This window comes from Rattus norvegicus, chromosome 19 (genome assembly GCF_036323735.1).
Source record: "Rattus norvegicus strain BN/NHsdMcwi chromosome 19, GRCr8, whole genome shotgun sequence".
NCBI classification, from domain to species: Eukaryota; Metazoa; Chordata; class Mammalia; order Rodentia; family Muridae; genus Rattus; species Rattus norvegicus.
In genome coordinates, this window is record NC_086037.1 from 30,132,678 (window position 1) to 30,149,862 (window position 17,185).

Sequence of the window (17,185 nt, forward strand, 5' to 3'; positions counted from 1 at the left end):
ATGTGGCTCTTTGCTCTGGCCCTGACTTCTCTCAACACTTACATGGCTTTTGGTGAGTTCTTCCAGAATACAGACACTGGGAGCACTTCTGAAACTCCTCGGCCTGGGTGAATGTGAAAATGCAGATGAAGAGAAGAGAGGCCAGGTTCCATTCTGTAACAGGAATCTTCGGGGTGATTTCAAAAGGGGCTTGGAGCCAAAGAACCCAGCAAGCTCCTCCCATCACAGAGATCCAAGGCAAGAAAACCATGGTGATACCCCAGCCGCAGATGCTAAGAGGTCATTGAGCTAGCATGATGAGTTAAAAGAGCTCCTAGTTGTCTCCCAGCTCTTACTCCATCTCCAGGGCAGATGTGAGAGGCTCAGCAGAGTTTTAACAGCATTGAGTTGGGAGCCAGGGCACAGGACTAGAGCCTAGCTCAACTCTTCTGATCCCTGTGGCTTTGGGAAAGACACTTCAATTTTGCAGTGTCTGGAAAATAGGAAAGCAATAGAACTTTCCTTACTGGGCTATACCGAGGATTATATAGGTGGTTGTTTTTAATAGCTATTAGCATAATGTCTGGTCTAGAGGCACAGTAAATGGATTGATTTAAAGGGGTGGTATTAATAAAAATTTATGTTGGTCAAGCCAACATGTTAAGAGCCAATAATTACTGAGAAGATAATTTGTCTCTCGGTTCTCAAGAGATGTTGGTACTGAGCTGTATGTTGGGTGAGAAGAGTAAGAGGCAGTCCTTAGACTCAGGAGCCTGACCTTGTAGGAGAAGGACTACAGACACACCTAGACAAGAGAGGGAACAGGAAGGGGCTGTAAGGAGTTGGAGGAGGGAGGGAGGGCCCTCAGATCACCAGGGGGAGCTGGGACTTGTAGTGTGAGAATGAGTAAATGAGGAGAGGTGGACAGGAGTTGCACATGTGAAAGAGAAGACTTCAGAGATTCAGATACCAAGATGCAAGCCCTGGCAAGGAAGAATGAATGGGTTCCAAATACTGCTAAGTAGAGATGGGGAGGTAGAGGGAAGTTCTGAAATGTACGGGTGTTTGAGGATCTCAAATCCCTACTGAGCTTTGCTTAGTAAACAACAGGGAGCACTCTGGAGTCGGGAATATTCTTCTGGTAGTTCTTAACATGGTCACCCCAGCCAGGCTCCTGTCTAGTCTTTGAGTTCCAGTTTTTCCAAACAGTTCTTCACTGACTTCCTTCACCCCTGCCTTGGTCCTACTTGGTGTGGCTCAATACAAAGGCAGACTGATTCTCTATCCTGATGCTGAAGGACTTTGGCCCTCTTGATCACGGTTATGGATCGCATGTTCTCCTGTGTGGTTTCAGGGGTTCAGTATCTCAGAGCATCCTCTCAGAACGTGGTGCTATTTTCTCATTCTCCAATTGTTGTCACTGAGTACAGACAATATGTTACCATCTCTGCTCAAGTGGGTGGTCAAAAATAATAATGATTCAAAACTGGTCTCACTAAAGAGAACAGCCAATAGCCCCGGAAGGTCTTTATAGGAAACAATATCACAAAACAGATCAGAGTCCACTCTAGGCATTGGAAACAGTCACAACTGAGAACACCCACTGGAGTGGTAGCGGGAGAAAGGGCAAAGCACCACAGAAGTCCAGGGCGACGTGGAGGAGGGGCTGGAAGAGTGTGAAGTCAACATCTGAGCCATGGTCACTAGCTGTGGCTCCATGTTAGCTCAGTGACACTTCTGCCACCGGAAGTGGATAGAAACCAGCAGCCAGAAGGTAGAGAGTGGAGAGTTGAGATGAGAAAATATAAAGAGAAATATAACAGTTACAACCTCTCACATATACAGAGCATTTACTGTGTGCCAGATTTGCATTCTGGGGACTTCATAATCCTCAGAAAAGATTTGCCAAGTAGGCACTAACATGGCCACATTACAGAGGAGGATACCAAGGGATTGAGAGAATCCTGAATGGACTTCCTGAAGATGGGTTGAGGTGAGGTAGCAGAGGTAACCAGCAGCAAAACAATGTGCCATTCTAGATTCGCCCATTCTCATCTTTCAGATCTGCCACAGTGTCTCGGGAACAGAAAGGAGACGGAATCCCAGTCATAGTGGGGGTTGCCAGGGATCTGATGGCCAAACACTGGTTCTGGATTCAGGTGGCAGAAACTAACAAGACACCGTTTGTCAGGTGACCCTGGAGTACTAAACATCCTACTGAGTTTTACTTTCTCAGAGCATCAAATGGCATGCAAGTATGTTGAAGTCCTGGCAGTCCTGCAATAAGCATGGATTGTCTTTTCTGCATTTGAGTGTCTCAAACACAAAGCCTTGCAGACCTGGAGATGCTGATACTCACAAGGTCCAACTAACCCAGAGCCTATACTCCAGTCACCTCCAATATGGGGTTCTTGTAGCCTAACACCGATCCAGCTGAGTCACTCAGATCTGGGCACAAGACAACTGAGGGCAGACCTTGAACTCCAAAGAATGATACAAACTAGCTTCCTCTCCCCCTGCTCCTCCTCCTTCTTCTTTCTCCTTCTTTCTCACAATCCCTCTGCCTCGCCCTCCTGACTGACTTTGGTTCCTTTCCTGGTCCTTTCCATGGTGAGGAGCATTAGTAATAAGCGATAAGGGCTAAGGGGCCACGTCTCTTTCATCTTCGAGTCCAGCATCCAACACCAACACTCAACACTTCACTGACTGGGTTATCTCCCAACCTCCATGGTGTGGATGCTTTCCTGACTCCAGTTCTAGTTTGTCCCTTCTGGTAGCCCTCTGAATTGGGAAGGATGGTTTAACTCACCATAATTTTATATTAGAAACAATTAATGTCTACATGGCTATGGTAGCTTATTCATGACGATATACCTAAAAATAGTAAACACCCCCCCCCTTGAATTCAGCTCTAAGACATGCACTCTTCTGTGTTCTTATTTTGACCCCATTTTCATCAGGGCACCCATCGTCACCACCCGTGGTGGACACCCTGCAAGGCAAAGTCCTGGGAAAGTACATCAGCTTAGAAGGATTCACACAGCCTGTGGCTGTCTTCCTGGGAGTCCCCTTTGCCAAGCCCCCTCTTGGATCTCTGAGGTTTGCTCCACCACAGCCTGCAGAGTCCTGGAGCTTCGTGAAGAACGCCACCTCCTACCCACCTATGTGAGCCACTGGGGTGGGCCTGGGACTCTTTCTGTAGGATATCTGCCCCAGAGAGCTGTTGAAAAGAGATGAGGCAGATCTCTGATTGGTTACACATTGTTTATGTATCCCCTAACCTACTTTGAGATCCCAAAGATGTTTCATAGCTGTCAAAGTGTTCTAGAAACTTTTCTCAAACACACATTTGTTAAATACCTGTTATATTCCAGACATATTCTAGGTTCTGACCATACATCGGTGAGCAAAATAAAGATCCCCTATCTTCATAGAGTTTGTGTATTAGGAGAGGAAACAGCATAACTAAGTGCAAAGCAGGAAAATAAATTGTGTAGTAGGTAAGGATGATTGGTGATCCACTCATTGGACAAAATTGCTGGTAAGAAGGTATGGCATGGGGATCGTGTCTCTCCTCCTGTCTTGAACATTTTATGGAGGAAGCTGTTGGTGCTGGGAGTGAGGTATAGTTACCTGAGAGCAATCCAGAGTGCCCAGATGGACTCCTAAGAAAGGCACCCAGCGTTCCCACAGCCTGTCCTTCCTGTCTTCCCTCTCGTTGTCTTTCTTGGTAGTTAGGTGTTTTTCTAAGCTTTGATTCTTTGATTCTTTTCAGTGTCTCTGTGATGAGCTTTTCCTTTGTAGTCACTGTGGACCTTCCGGAAAACACTCCATTCTGACCGTATTAAACTGGCAATACACCACCGTTAACCAGAAGAAAAACCAATGCTCTACATGACAACTTTTTCCTCCGTTTTGAGTTTTTGATGCCACCGAACACATCTCTGTCTTGCCTATTATTAACAAATTCAATGACTGTTGTTTTAAATAAAATAAAATAGTCTTGTCAGTTTGAAGACAGGTGTGAATACTCAGCATGGCTGCCGTGCTAAGGCAATTGTAATCACCTTTGCATTTCCTTCTGCCATCGAGGGCTAACGACCTGTTATATGCTGCCTTCTACCTGGAACACTCTAGTCTTTCTTGTATGGCAGAGCTGGTAGCAATCCTTTATGTGTCACTTGCTTTTTTTATTGTCCCCCTTTTATCTTTGACTGTTGCGTTTGTTTATAATATGTCATAGGTGATTCTCTTGGGTTTGATCAAACATGGTGACCTTGCATCTGGATGTTAGTATCTCCCATCCAACTGCAGCATTCTCTGTTATCCTCTTTGAGTAAGTTTCCCTGATCTTTGTCTTTGTCAACTCTCCCTAGTAACTGCCATGTTTGCTCTTTTGATGTCCCTGATGGGGTCTGTAACCTGTCTTCATTCCTCTTCTTTGCTCCTTCTGGGTCCTTTCAAATAAACTGCCCAGGGTGGCGGTTACAGTTCAGTGGTAAACTGTCTGCTTAGCAAGTTCAAAAGCCCTCAGCACTATAAAAATGACCCAAAAAAATGAGAGAAGCATGAGCTAGTTAACCCGTAAGCACATTGATCTACTCTCTGGTTCATTTGCTGTTGGCTTTTTTTCCACATCATGCTTTGTATTTTCCAGCATTCCTGTTTGATTTTTTTAAAAACACTTAATTTAATGTCAAATTTCTATGGTGACGACACCCTCTGTATCTGTTTAACAACAAGAAATTAGACATATTTCCATATAGACAACTTTATTTCTCCCTCCTCAAAAGAAAACATTTTATGATGAATTTATGAGCCACTCCTTTGTGTTTCCTTGACGGCTGCTGCTCTTCCTTAAGAACAGAAAACAGCTTTTCGGAGTCAGAGCTATGGGAGATCACACATCCTTGTCATTTGGGGGTCAGACTCGGGTGCCTTACTTTGGATTGTTTGTTGAGGTTTTGTTGCCATGGATGCTCCTGATGCTTGTGGTCATTGTGTAATGTCTACACACTGAAGGCCCAGGTAGTCCCTGCCATCACTTTTATACCTGAATTCTCCAAAAGATTTAGATAGGTTAGGTGCTGTGCTCCTTACGCCTGTGATAACTTTACTCATCTCAGCAGTAGAGGGCACTTTGACCCAGGACTGCTGTGAGTCCCTAAAAGCTACAAGGGTCCTGAGGGTTTCCAGACTACATGGCCCCAGAGCACACAGAAGGAGAATTCCAGGACTCCATGAACCATCTATAAGGGATTTAAGCCTGGAATTATGTCCCAGTGGAGGAGACTAGCATGCCATAAAGGAGACAGATGCCTACCACGGTAAGAGCAGCTGGAGTTGACACCAGGCTACCTCAGTACCTGGATGAGGCAAATGCTGGAGATTTTGTCTCATTAGATCTGAGGGTAACCATACCCGTCAGCAGTTACCTGTACAGATATGATTGTTGTTTCATGACAAACACAAGGTGGAGAGTTGACATTAGATCCCCTTTGGATCTGCTGTTTGATTGTAATGGGTATCAGGGACTCTGCTTGGTCTTCACGGAATTCAGGATTCTTACTAGGATGCCCCTGATGGCTTCCTATCCATACCAGTGTCTCAGACCTAGTGATGGAAATTCAGTGTGTGAGCTTAAACACTTAAACACTAATAGAAGGCCTTTCCTGGGTTTTATTTATTGGTTTGAATCTCAGGGTTCTTCTTTCTCCCCTTCCCAGGTGCTCCCAAATTACAGGAGTGGGGCCAGTGCTCTCTGAAGTCTTCACTAACCAACTAGAAAATGTTCCTCTTGAATATTCTGAAGACTGCCTTTACCTAAATATTTATTCCCCTACTGACCTGACAAGCAAAGACAGACTGCCGGTAAGCACTCAGAATAAAAGTGAGCACCCAGAAGCGTCAGCATCCTGGATCTTCCAGTGCAGATTAGAGAGGAGAAAGGAGGGTAGCAGTAAGGGTATTGTTAGTCATGCCTCTGACTTCTCTTGGCCACAGAAAAATATGGTTTGGGTACTTCAGTTATCCCCAGTGATACTTAAGCCTATGTGGAAGAGTGTAGTATATCTGGTAAGCACATCTTAATTCTTCCATGAGCTCTCAAATGGACATTAGGAAAGCAATGTTTGTTCTCTTAATTGCTGTTTGAGAATCTGAACCCTAGAGAACTAAGGCATCCACTCCAGTAAAGTCAGAAGTGGAAAAAATCCATGACCCAACATCCACCTGGTCCCACTTTTATGGAGAGAGAAAATAAGGCAAAGACAGAGGGGATCTACAAATTAGGGTAGAGCTTGGGTCCTCTGACCTTCAAACCATGTCTTCTAACATGGACCTGAAAAAAGTGTGTAGTCTTCTAAGTACACTGGGGTCCATCTGTAAATGTTTTCATGGTCCCATGATGAAGGTATGTGGGATGCAGATTGGGAAAATCCCAGAAGTGTTTTCTTTGCCAAACATCTGGGACTTCACTATAATTTGTTTCTTTCCTTGGTTGCCTTTGGCAAGAACTGATGGTTCAATGAGTCAGCATTTCCATATAAACAAAGGCCCAAAGATGGACAAACTGCTAGTAAACAGGTCACAGGGTAGAGGATGGGGCAGGCTGCTAGTTACAGGTCATGTGATAGAGGTGGGCATCTGAAGAAGATGATTCTTGGGACAGAAGATAAAATGTAGTAGGTTCTTCAGTCTGTCATGGCCGACCAGTCTTTGCTAGTCTTCACTCTGGGATGATCTTACCTCAGACCTTCCCTGAAGGGGGAAGGGGACTGTAGAGAAGTAGAACAGGAGAGGTGGGAGTCTAAAGGTAGGAGATGCTTCAGTTATGAACACAAATCCTAAAGCACAGGGTCTGGATTAATCCTGGATGTGCTTTTAGGAAGATGAGAGACTGGGCTATTTCTTACTCTCTCAGCCTCAGTTTCTTCAGATGAGTACTGCTCCATGTGCACACACAGAAGTGACTTTCAAGGTATGCTTCAGTCCTGAATGAGCACACACAAGGCAGCAAGAACATCAGCCTTCTGCCCTAGTTGCCTGACTGCTAATTCCCTGAGGTGTTGCTGTGAGTACAGGAGTTAGGAATTCAATGTGTGGGCTCTGAGTCAAGTCTTACCTCTGTTTTTCATGCTTTGTGGAACCTCGAGCAGATTGCCTGTTACATGAATAGGTTATTTTTTTTAAGTACTTTGAACGGTAATTAGTTTACAGTTTGTTAGTTCTTTTTTATTTTACTACCAACAGTATAGTATTTTATCCTTCCGGTCCTTCCTTGAAATATTACCTCCGGGAGCCATTATTTAGAAATTGTACTCCCTTTTCTCCTGATCCTTAATCTATATGGCAGTGCCTGATGGGTAGTAGGCTCTCAGATAAAGTCAATTTAGAAAAACTTCTCGGAAATGTATTGGTAGTTAGGCTTGGGAGAGATAGGCTTGAGGAGATACCTTAGGAAGAGGTACTATTGGGGACTTGTGTATTTCTTGAGATAGTATTTCAGTCACAGGGGAGGTTAACTCACCACTGAACTGTGATGTTATGTCCAAACATGAGAGGAGTGGTGTGTTGGGGAGAAAATGACATCTGTGGCTTTTGCTGGTACATAACAACATGCTCAGTTGAAGGATCTATTAAATGACATGGTCCTTGAGACTTGAGAGAAAGAGAAGAGCAATAAATAACTAGGCTGCCTTAAATGGGATTATGATCTGAGACCAAGCTTAGGGAATTAGGAAGGATATGCACACACACACACACACACACACACACACACACACACACACACACACACACCTTTTGTAGCTATAATGGGCACTCATAGGCTTTAGATAATAACCAAGAAATAATTAAGTTGTCAAATGTTTTTTCTCTACTTATTATAACCTGCATGGTTCCTTGCTGTCTGTCCAGGTGATGGTGTGGGTCCACGGAGGTGGTTTACTATCTGGTGGAGCATCAACTTTTGATGGACTGGCCCTGTCCACCCATGAAAAAGTAGTAGTAGTAGTCATTCAGTATCGCCTGGGCATCTGGGGATTCCTCAGGTAAGATGGCAGCCCCCTTTTCAGATCGCATTAACATTCCCTTGTTAGGCCATTAGGGCTTATCCCTGGTGATTTCATCCTCCAAGAGATCTGAGATGAGTTTCTTAAATTGTCCATGTTTCTTCAGTTTGGAGCCCGCCAATCCTCTCTCTCCTCAACCACACTTATGCTCTGGGCTTTTGAGCTTACTGTTCTCTCTTCCTGGAAGACCTGCTTTTAAACTCATTCATTGTTCAAAGCCACTATTAAACAGTCTTCTCTCACTAGTGCTGCCCAGCACATCAGATTCCTGATAATGCTCACTGGTCAGCGCCGAGGTTCACTGTCAGCATGTCTCCTCCTGGGACAGGAGGCACAAACAAATTTAGAGAATGCTTGCGCATTAAGAAATGAGTGGCTGAGGTTGGTGGAAGCTGTCAGAGGATCTGACCCCAGGGAGCAATGTTCCCTGGAGAGTGTTAGGGTGCACACAGCTCACTTCCTCCTTAGCTTCTGACAAATGTTAAGAGTCAGGCTAGAGGCTCTCCAACAGATCTGTGAGGTCAGGACCAGGTTCCCTGCATTAAGACTCTGGGAGCCTTTTCTGCATATTCATGGCCAGGATCATACACCCCTGAGAAGGTTGCTAAGTAGTCCTGCTGAGCTCCAGCTGCCATTGCGGGGACTGAAGCTGGTACATAGCTGTGGTCTGCCTCTCAGCAGGAACTCACCTTCCTCTTAAGGCGCCATGTCTCTTTCACCTAGGTTCTGTTCCTCTGTTTTCTATTTCAGCAAGTCTATCAAAAGTAGTCTCTCCATCTCCTCTCTGTCCTTCTTTCCTTCTGCCACGCCTGGCAGGCTGTGCTTACTGAAGCCACCAGTGACCTATAACCTCCCTGGAACAACCTCTTATTCCTGCAGTAACAGCTGCGAGAGCTCACAGGCATCTAACTGCTTCTATTCTCTGGCCTTTGGCTGTTTCCACCACCTCCATGGCGCTCGTAATCAGTCCTTCCTTGCTCCTTCCCTCCCATTGCATTCCTCAAGTCTCTGTATGTCTCCTCCTCTCTACCCAGTAATTCCCAGCATTCCCCACTGAGATGGTTTGAATGAGAAGTGTCTCTCATGGGCTCATATATTCGAATGTTTGGTCCCCAGTTAGTGGAAGGATTAATTGTTCTGGCCTTGTTGGAGGACACATGTCACTGGGGGATAGGTTTTGAGGTAGCAAAAACCTATCACCCCCTCATCTCCATCTTCCTCCTCTTCTCTCTCTCTCTCTCTCTCTCTCTCTCTCTCTCTCTCTCTCTCTCTCTGTGTGTGTGTGTGTGTGTGTATGTGTGTGTGTGTGTGTGTGTGTGTGTGTGCGCGCGCGCGCGCGCGTGTGCCTGATGCTTGTGGATATGATGCAAGTGCTCAACTGCTGACCCAGTGTTCTGTCTGCCCGCCTGCCTGCCATCATCCTTCCCACCATGATAGTGACTGGCTCTCTGAAACAGTTCTGAGCAAGTCCCCAATTATATTTTTCTTTTACAAATTGCCTTGGTCATCGAAAAGTCTTAAATTCATCCCTTAAAGTCATCACGTCTTGAAAGGCATCTATGCCTGTGATGGGTGCTCTCAAGCCTTTTCCCTGTTATCCTGGTGATCAGCCTCCTGCCAATCTCTTTAGCAGGTGATCTCTGGGCTCTACCCCTAAATGTTTTTCCCTGCTCCTTCTCTAACCACAGGCAAGTATTTCTAGTCTGTTTAATTTTTGCTCTGTAGTCCCACTGAAAATCTCCAGCAACCAATAATGTCCACACTATGTCCTGAAGGCTTTGCTGTTTAGAAATTGTTTTCGTCATGGAAAGTGCTCCGTCAGTCTTAATGTTAGCCTCCCATAAAGCTTTAGGGCATGTGTTTCGCTTATCCAAGTTCTCTGTGGAGATGTACAGAGTACTCTTTATTATAATCAGAGATTATATACTTTTGCAGTTACTCCCCTAACCTCCTTGTCACCTAAGTCATCTATAGCACCCCGCATACAGCACTTCAGGATGATTAGCCTGCTCCTCCAAGTCCTTTACGCTTTCTCCAAAGCCACTTTCTCATGTTCTAGTACAGTTATTCTATCAGTGGAGCAATTCTTTGGGACCAGTTTTCTGTACTAAGCTATTTTTCATGGCTATAACAAATACCTGAAGCTTGGTATTTTGTAAAATATAAGGTTGCACTGCAGAGATAGCTCAGTGGTTAAGAGTAAATATTGCTCTTACAGAGAACCCTAGTTCAATCCCTAGCACCTACGCTGGGCAGCTGACACTTGCTTATGACTCTAGCTCCAGTGGGGATCCTATGCTGCTGGCTCCTTGCTGTTCCCAGCATCCTCACCTAAACAGATCCCTGTACACATACACACAACTAAAACCAAAATAAATGTAAATATTTTCAGGAGGTCTATTCAATCACAGGGCTTCAAAGGCTGAAAATCCAAATACCACGATTCTGGGCTGTGACATGTTATGGCAGATTAATATTGTGACAATGGGGCCTATCAGGAAGCCAGAGAACAAGTAAGGGGTCAAGCTTTATCTCTATAACTTTCTCATAAGAACTAACAAGAATATTACTGGAACAATCTTCGTTCTAGGACCCTCAACAGCTCAACCACCCAACAACGGACTCTTTAAAGGTTATACCAACTCCCAACATTTCCCACAAGACTAAGCTTTTAACATACAAAACATTGAAGGATAATCCACACCCCAGCCACTGCCAGCTCTCAGTCCACCATAGCCCAGCCATAATGTCTCTGACTCTCATTCTCACCCTTCCCTCACAGCACAGGAGATGAACACAGCCGAGGAAACTGGGGTCACTTTGACCAAGTGGCTGCGTTGCAGTGGGTCCAGAACAACATTGTTAACTTTGGAGGGGACCCAAACTCTGTGACCCTCTTTGGCGAGTCAGCAGGAGGGGAAAGCGTCTCTGTCCTTGTAAGTATTCCTCACACCAAGCCCCATGTCTAGGGTTGATGAGGCTGCCCTTGAAGATCATTCAATCTAACCATGGGCACATTGGCTGATAAGACATGGATTTAGATTGACTATGCTTGTGGCTCATTATCAGGCAGAATAGAGCTGAATACTAAGCATTCCCAAGAAGCTTAGTTAGACCTCAGGTTTGTGTCCTGAAGCCAAAAGGATGTCTAGCTAATCCTGTGACCATGGTAATTCCTCTTTCTTGGTTGCGGTCTCTCTTCTTCCTAGTCGCTTTGGTTTTGCAACTCACCTACCAGGGTAAATAAAGAGATGATAATAGTCAGTTAAAAGGCCACTGTTTGGCTAGAAACTCCATTTACAGGGAGAGAGAATATTAGCATTGAGAGCAGACAGGGTTTCCTCTGAGGTTGCCCTGCGGCCTGTTCATGCCTAAGAGGGTGGGCAGCAGTCTCTGGGCCTAAAGCACTATGCTTTAAGGGGAAGTCAGTGAGACAGAGGAAGAGCAGGAAGTGTAACAGGAAGGGGCAGGGAAGGGCAAGGAGGTCCCAGACAACCTATAATGTGAGGAATCCTGCTGGTGTTGAGATGGGAGCACACTGAAGGAAGCTATAGAAAAGCACCTCGAGCTGGACAATGAGCTGACCCTCCTGGGAGCTGTATAAAATGCTGCAAGCGTCTCAGAGTTGGGTCAATCAGCCCGATTACCTTTTAATATGTATCAAAATTCACAGTGGAATACTCACCAGATAATATTTTTTTAAAGATTTAAAAGGAGGAAAAAAGATAATGTCAAAAGAGAAAGAAGCCATCCACAGTCTGAGTACTCAGAGGGTGTCTCCATGACATCTTAATGTTCATTTCTCTTGTCCTTCTCTGGCAACTTTATCTCTATCCCGGGCCTCTGTTTACTCTCTCCTTATCCCACCTCTCTATCTCATTTATGTGTCACGAAACCTTTTAAGAAAGACTTCCTTCAGTATTACACTACCATAAATATGCCCTAAAATGCTAAACGCTTTTCCTTAGTACTTGCTTTTATAATAGCATAGTATTCCATGGTAATTATAAAACATTTTTTATTACCCAGTATTTATAATATTAGAACTTTTTAAGTTGTCCCTTATTTTTACTCTCATATACACCATGAATTTCATTACATTTTACTTCATTTCTAATTTGTATTTGTTGGGTTTTATAAATTATTTTTCAGACAATATATTTTGATCAGGTTCTTTAGCTCCCTCAACTCCTCCCTGATCTCTGCACCTCCCTAACCCACACAATTTTATGTTCTTTGTCTCAAAAGAAGCCAAAGCAAACAAAAATCAAAGCCAAAAATACAAAGAACACCAAAACAAAACAAAAACAAAAAACAATAAAAACACTCCCATACAAAAAACAAACAAACAAACAACAACAAAAACCAAAACATCGACTTTCTTCTTGTGTCGTTGACTGTTTATTCCTAAAGCATGGGACCTGCTCTTCAGTGTGTTTGATAAACACTTGATAAGTACCCAGCATCACTCCACTGGAGAAAACCCTAAGTTCTAAATATCTGTCTTACAGAGAAGTATAATCCTTACCCCTCATCAAGTAAATGTCTTTGAAATAATTTCACAGATGATCATGATCGTTTTCTCTGGGACACTTTCTGAGTATTAGGGACACTGAAATAGAGTTTGTAGCTAGGAACTGCGAAATCTTTCCTTCCGGTGTTGTTGATTATCAGAATGGGTGCATGCCACATATTCCCAACTCTATCCCTGACTCTGAAGAAAGCTGGGAAGAAAGCAAAGGCAGGTCAGGAGCTGTCACATCCTGAGAGAATTGGAGTCTGCAGGCAAGGAGTATAGGCGGAGGAAACCTTACAAGATGAGCAGGTTGGTGGCCATCTCCCTTAAGCATAGACTTCCCTCCTCTCTTCCTTCCAGGTTTTGTCTCCACTGACCAAGAACCTCTTCCACAGGGCCATTTCTGAGAGTGGTGTGGCCCTCACGCCATGTCTCTTCAGGGAGAATACAAGGCTGGCAGCTGAGGTAGGTCATCAGGGTAGCCCCTTCTAAGCTCTGTAAGACCTTCAAGGAAATGTTCCATTGAGTTATTCAGGTGATATCTCCAAGTGTTGGAAGAGCGTCAGAGACAGCACTCGTTCTCTCAATGTCTGTTTAGGAAATAGGATCAGAATAGAGAAGTGATTTACTGAGGTTGCAAAGTGAGCAGGGCCAAGCTGAGACCCAAGCTTGAGACAATGGATTGTCAGTTAACTGCAGTGTCCACTGAGCACACTGTTCCAAGTGTAGCAAGACAGGCTAGGCTGGACAGAGATCATTGGCCTATAATTACATATTTGTCAGAATTGGAGGTCCAGTGCACGGTTTGCAGGCTATGGATCTGGGATGATTCCTCCCAGAGGCCCTAGTAACCTTGCAACCTAGAAAGCACCCATTCTAGTAAAGGAGATTGATTTTTTAATCGTGTGATCAATGGTAAGATTTCAACAATAAGAAATGCATGAAGGAAAGAGAATGACCAAATCTGATGAAATCACAAGAATCCAAAAGGAACTGTTAGTGAGGACATAACCAATAAGTAAGAATCAGAAAGAAATGACATATTTACCTGGTGAGCAGAGGGTATCCCAAGAAGAAACAGCATGTGCAAATGTCCTGTGCAAAGAGGAATCCTGCAAGGGAAAAGAATGAGGGAAAGCTGGTATGGCCAGAGCAGACAGAATGGACAGAGAATGGGCATACCATCATTAGCATCATCCCCCTACGCCTCCCCCTCCAGTCAGTTTGCTTCCAGTCCACATGGGTACCACATCTGTCCCCGAGATTACAAACATTCTCTAGGTTCAAGAAAGAGGTAAGTTTGTTCTATGGTTTACGGGGTGGCAGAGCAGTATATTTTCTTTGACAGTTATGAAACCAAAAGGTAGAATCTGGGATTCTGTGCCTCTAACCACTGTTGAGCACTGTTGTTCTCAAAACAGTGGTCTTTAGACAACCATGCCCACGTTATCAGAGAAATGGCGGCTAAGACATAAATGTATAAGTGACTCGTGTCACAGTCTAATCAGGAACAAGGGCCACACTCCTCAGTCCCCAACCTTCACCTGCTGGTCTAGGGCACTTTCTAAGATCACATCCCAGAACCAGGCTTGAGATAGAAAGCCTGCCCGTGTGTTCGTGGAGGGACAAGACAGTGCCACTGATCTCTGCTGTCCCCTGTGATCCCTGCAGCAAGTTGCCATTGCCACAGGGTGTGCGGCCACTACATCAGCCGATATAGTTCGCTGTCTACGTGAGAAGACAGAGGAGGAACTCTTGGCTACAACCCTGAAGATGGTAGGTGTGGCAAAGCCAGTGCTCCCCAGACTTCTGCCCTAGGTGCAGTGCTCCTCATGTTCTGAACAACTACGCGGGGTCCTTTCAGGGACAGTGTCGGCCCTCTGATACAAGTTAGATGTTTTTACTGTGAAATGATTCAAATGACCAAAGCATTCAAAAATATTATGTTGAAAAATGCATAACAATATCCAAGAGTTACCAAAACTATGGTTTTGCTATTGTAATAGGGGAATGTATTGTAACAAGTTAAGCATTCTCTATTCACAGAAGTGACAACCATCCTAAAATTTAGGGCTGGAAATACTAAGCATGAAGGTTTTCAGAAGTGTTATAATTTGTCTAACAGTTGATTAATTGACTTTATGAAATAGAGCTTTGTAAGTATTTTTTCTAGTTTCAATCTTTCCCTTACTCTCTCTATGAGTTTTGAATCAGGAAGAATCAAGAGTACAGATATGTAATTAACAATGAAAAGCAAGAAACTATCATTATAAGTAGTAGTAGTCTGATTTTAGGATAACCACACATTCATCCATTCCTTCATCTATCCATCCATCATACCTTTATCCAACCACTCATATACTTATTTAAGCATGATGTACTTCCGCAAATGTAATACCAGTCCATCTATATTGCTTCATTTACCCTAATTAACCATTTTAATACCTATGTATCATCCAGCTACTGTTTATTTACACCCCACCATCCATTCCAACCAAATAAGGGTATATTATTGTTACCTGCTCATTATTATGCATTAAGTCATCCAATTCACCAATATGACCATCATACTATATGATCAGCCATCCATTCAGATGTCTACCCAGATGAGGTAAGAAGTTAGACTGTGCATTCATTACACCCAGCAGAAATGTTTGAATGAAAGAGGATGGAGAACCACGATGTTCTATTACCACAGGGAAGCCTGTCAGCAAACACCCAGAAAACACAACATCTAGGGCCATTTTGCCTACTTCCTTCATTGGGAAGATGGGAGTGAGAGGTCAGAGAAACTTAAAACTTTGAATACCCTACTTCTTGCTCTTGCCTTCATCCTTTCTCCGTGCTAGCCGCTGAGGACAACTCTGGACGCTGTAATATCCCATTAGTGCTGGGCACTGCCTGTTGGCGCCAGGATATCAGGTTCCCATAAAATGATCAAGCTGTTGGAACAAAACATGGTCGGTTTCTAAAACTTGGAGACAATCACTTCAGTGATTTTTCTTGTAATACAGAAATAAAAAAGCATATAAGGGAAGGTGGGCACACTAACTGTGTCATCTCCAGAGACAGGGACTCCTCACTCTGGTCCAGGGTCTGTCTCCTTGCTTGTGCGTATCCATCTTTGTCTTACTCCACAGTCATCTCTTCATGCCCAGTTGAGCTCAGGTCTTCCCACACTGGGCCCAGTCAAGCAGGAACGAGAACTGAGAACCAGACAACTCAGGGGTTTAGCTAAAGGTCAGCCTTTGTACCGACTCTTGTTCACCATACCTTCTGCCTTTGTCTTCACAGAAATTCTTTGCTCTTGATTTGCATGGAGACCCCAGAGAGGTAAGCACCTTTGCTTTTCCCTTGTATGCACTGAGTCTTAACACCTTTAAGCTTCAATTAACTATGGAGCAAAGAATTATTCTTATAAATTACAAGTTACTCTCTGCGTGCGTGTTTCAGAGGCCCAGAGTCCCTGGCCAGAATAACAAAGCCAGGAAAACCACAGGCAGAGCTGTGTGTCACAGTACAGGGTGACTAATGAGTACCTCAGCCTCCTGGGCTCAGGTATTTCCTTCTCATTTACATCTCCTGCTCACAGTATGACCCTGTAGGAGGAGACTAGACTAGAACCTTCAGTGGGAGGGGTGAAGGTGCTTAGGTAAGGATCTTAGGAGCCTTCTTTGAGAAGCTCAGGACTGATACACTCAGCGGAAACTCCAACTAAGATCTCCAGCTCCATTCCTGCCTTCCCACCTTCCAGCAATGCCCCTTGACCTGTGCTGTGCAAATGTCAAATATCCTGTTCTATGCTCTCTCCCTGGGTGCCCTAGCAATTCATGGATCCTCTTGTGGGGATGGTTTGAGGTTCTTTCAATCATTCAAGGTTTTACAGTGAGGCCAGAGCCAACTTTGCAACTGGAGCAGTGAGACATAGGACTGTGGACCTTCGGAGACTTCCCATTCCAAGGGGAGGAATGTGTGCATCAGGAAAAATAAAGTAGGGTGGTATGAACTTAGTTTTTACCAGGATCCACTGATTATGAAATAAAAAGAGAAAGTAAGTAAGGGACTAGGCAGGAATAGAGATCAACAGGGATGAGGGTGGGGAGTGCTACATTCTGGGAAAGAGATTCTGGCAAATTATACTAAGGCCTCAGCAGAAGGGTGGCAAAAAAAAGCAGTTTGTGGCTGGACCTATTTGTAGGGATAATTGACAGGATCTGCTGGAGGAAGATACAGACTGAGATAATGAGAAGAGGAAAGAATTCCCTCCCATCTGTCCAGGAGCAATGAACCTGGATGTCATAGTACAGCCACCGGCATCCTTGAGGCCCATGGCTGTCACTAGTAGTCCCTACTGTTGCTGATGGCCCCTCTAAGGGACCCTCACTGCCTGTCTTCTTGACTTTTTTCTATTTTCTATATCTACTTCTTTTCCTACCCCAAGTCATGGGATCATCAGATTCACCACACAAGTCGAAGTGTGCTACCTCCTTTCTCAAAACCAGACTTTGTTTCTAGCACAAATCTCCCTGCCTCCACTAAAAACAACCACACTCAAAACATATCTGAGTGCTTGTTGCATGCCAGATATTATGCAGAAAATGTGATCTGCTCCGTATCC

At 44.3% G+C, this 17,185-nt stretch overlaps 1 protein-coding gene and 1 long non-coding RNA gene across 13 annotated transcripts in view; one reads left to right on the top strand and one right to left on the bottom strand.

Moving 5' to 3' along the window:
• The window catches only part of Ces1a (carboxylesterase 1A), a 26,691-nt gene continuing 9,506 nt past the window's right edge, over positions 1 to 17,185 (top strand). Inside the window, exons 1-8 of one of the 2 annotated variants that reach the window (NM_001190375.1) lie at positions 1 to 52; positions 2,940 to 3,144; positions 5,706 to 5,850; positions 7,897 to 8,030; positions 10,834 to 10,987; positions 12,928 to 13,032; positions 14,239 to 14,343; positions 15,862 to 15,900. In NM_001190375.1, the coding sequence (NP_001177304.1) occupies positions 1 to 52; positions 2,940 to 3,144; positions 5,706 to 5,850; positions 7,897 to 8,030; positions 10,834 to 10,987; positions 12,928 to 13,032; positions 14,239 to 14,343; positions 15,862 to 15,900 (939 nt within the window). Of the gene's footprint in view, positions 53 to 2,939; positions 3,145 to 5,705; positions 5,851 to 6,500; positions 6,794 to 7,896; positions 8,031 to 10,833; positions 10,988 to 12,927; positions 13,033 to 14,238; positions 14,344 to 15,861; positions 15,901 to 17,185 lie in introns of those variants that run through there. The other variant, XM_039097977.2, reaches the window with a different exon arrangement.
• Positions 12,430 to 17,185, bottom strand: part of LOC134483613 (uncharacterized) — a 23,064-nt gene continuing 18,308 nt past the window's right edge. For 4 of the 11 annotated variants that reach the window (XR_010060403.1, XR_010060400.1, XR_010060401.1 and 1 more), the window contains 4 exons: positions 15,620 to 15,773; positions 15,382 to 15,509; positions 13,616 to 13,679; positions 12,430 to 13,157 (listed from right to left, as the gene is read on the bottom strand). This is a non-coding gene — a long non-coding RNA (uncharacterized LOC134483613). Of the gene's footprint in view, positions 13,158 to 13,615; positions 13,680 to 15,376; positions 15,510 to 15,619; positions 15,774 to 17,185 lie in introns of all 11 variants that reach the window. The other 7 variants (XR_010060409.1, XR_010060402.1, XR_010060406.1 and 4 more) reach the window with 4 other exon arrangements.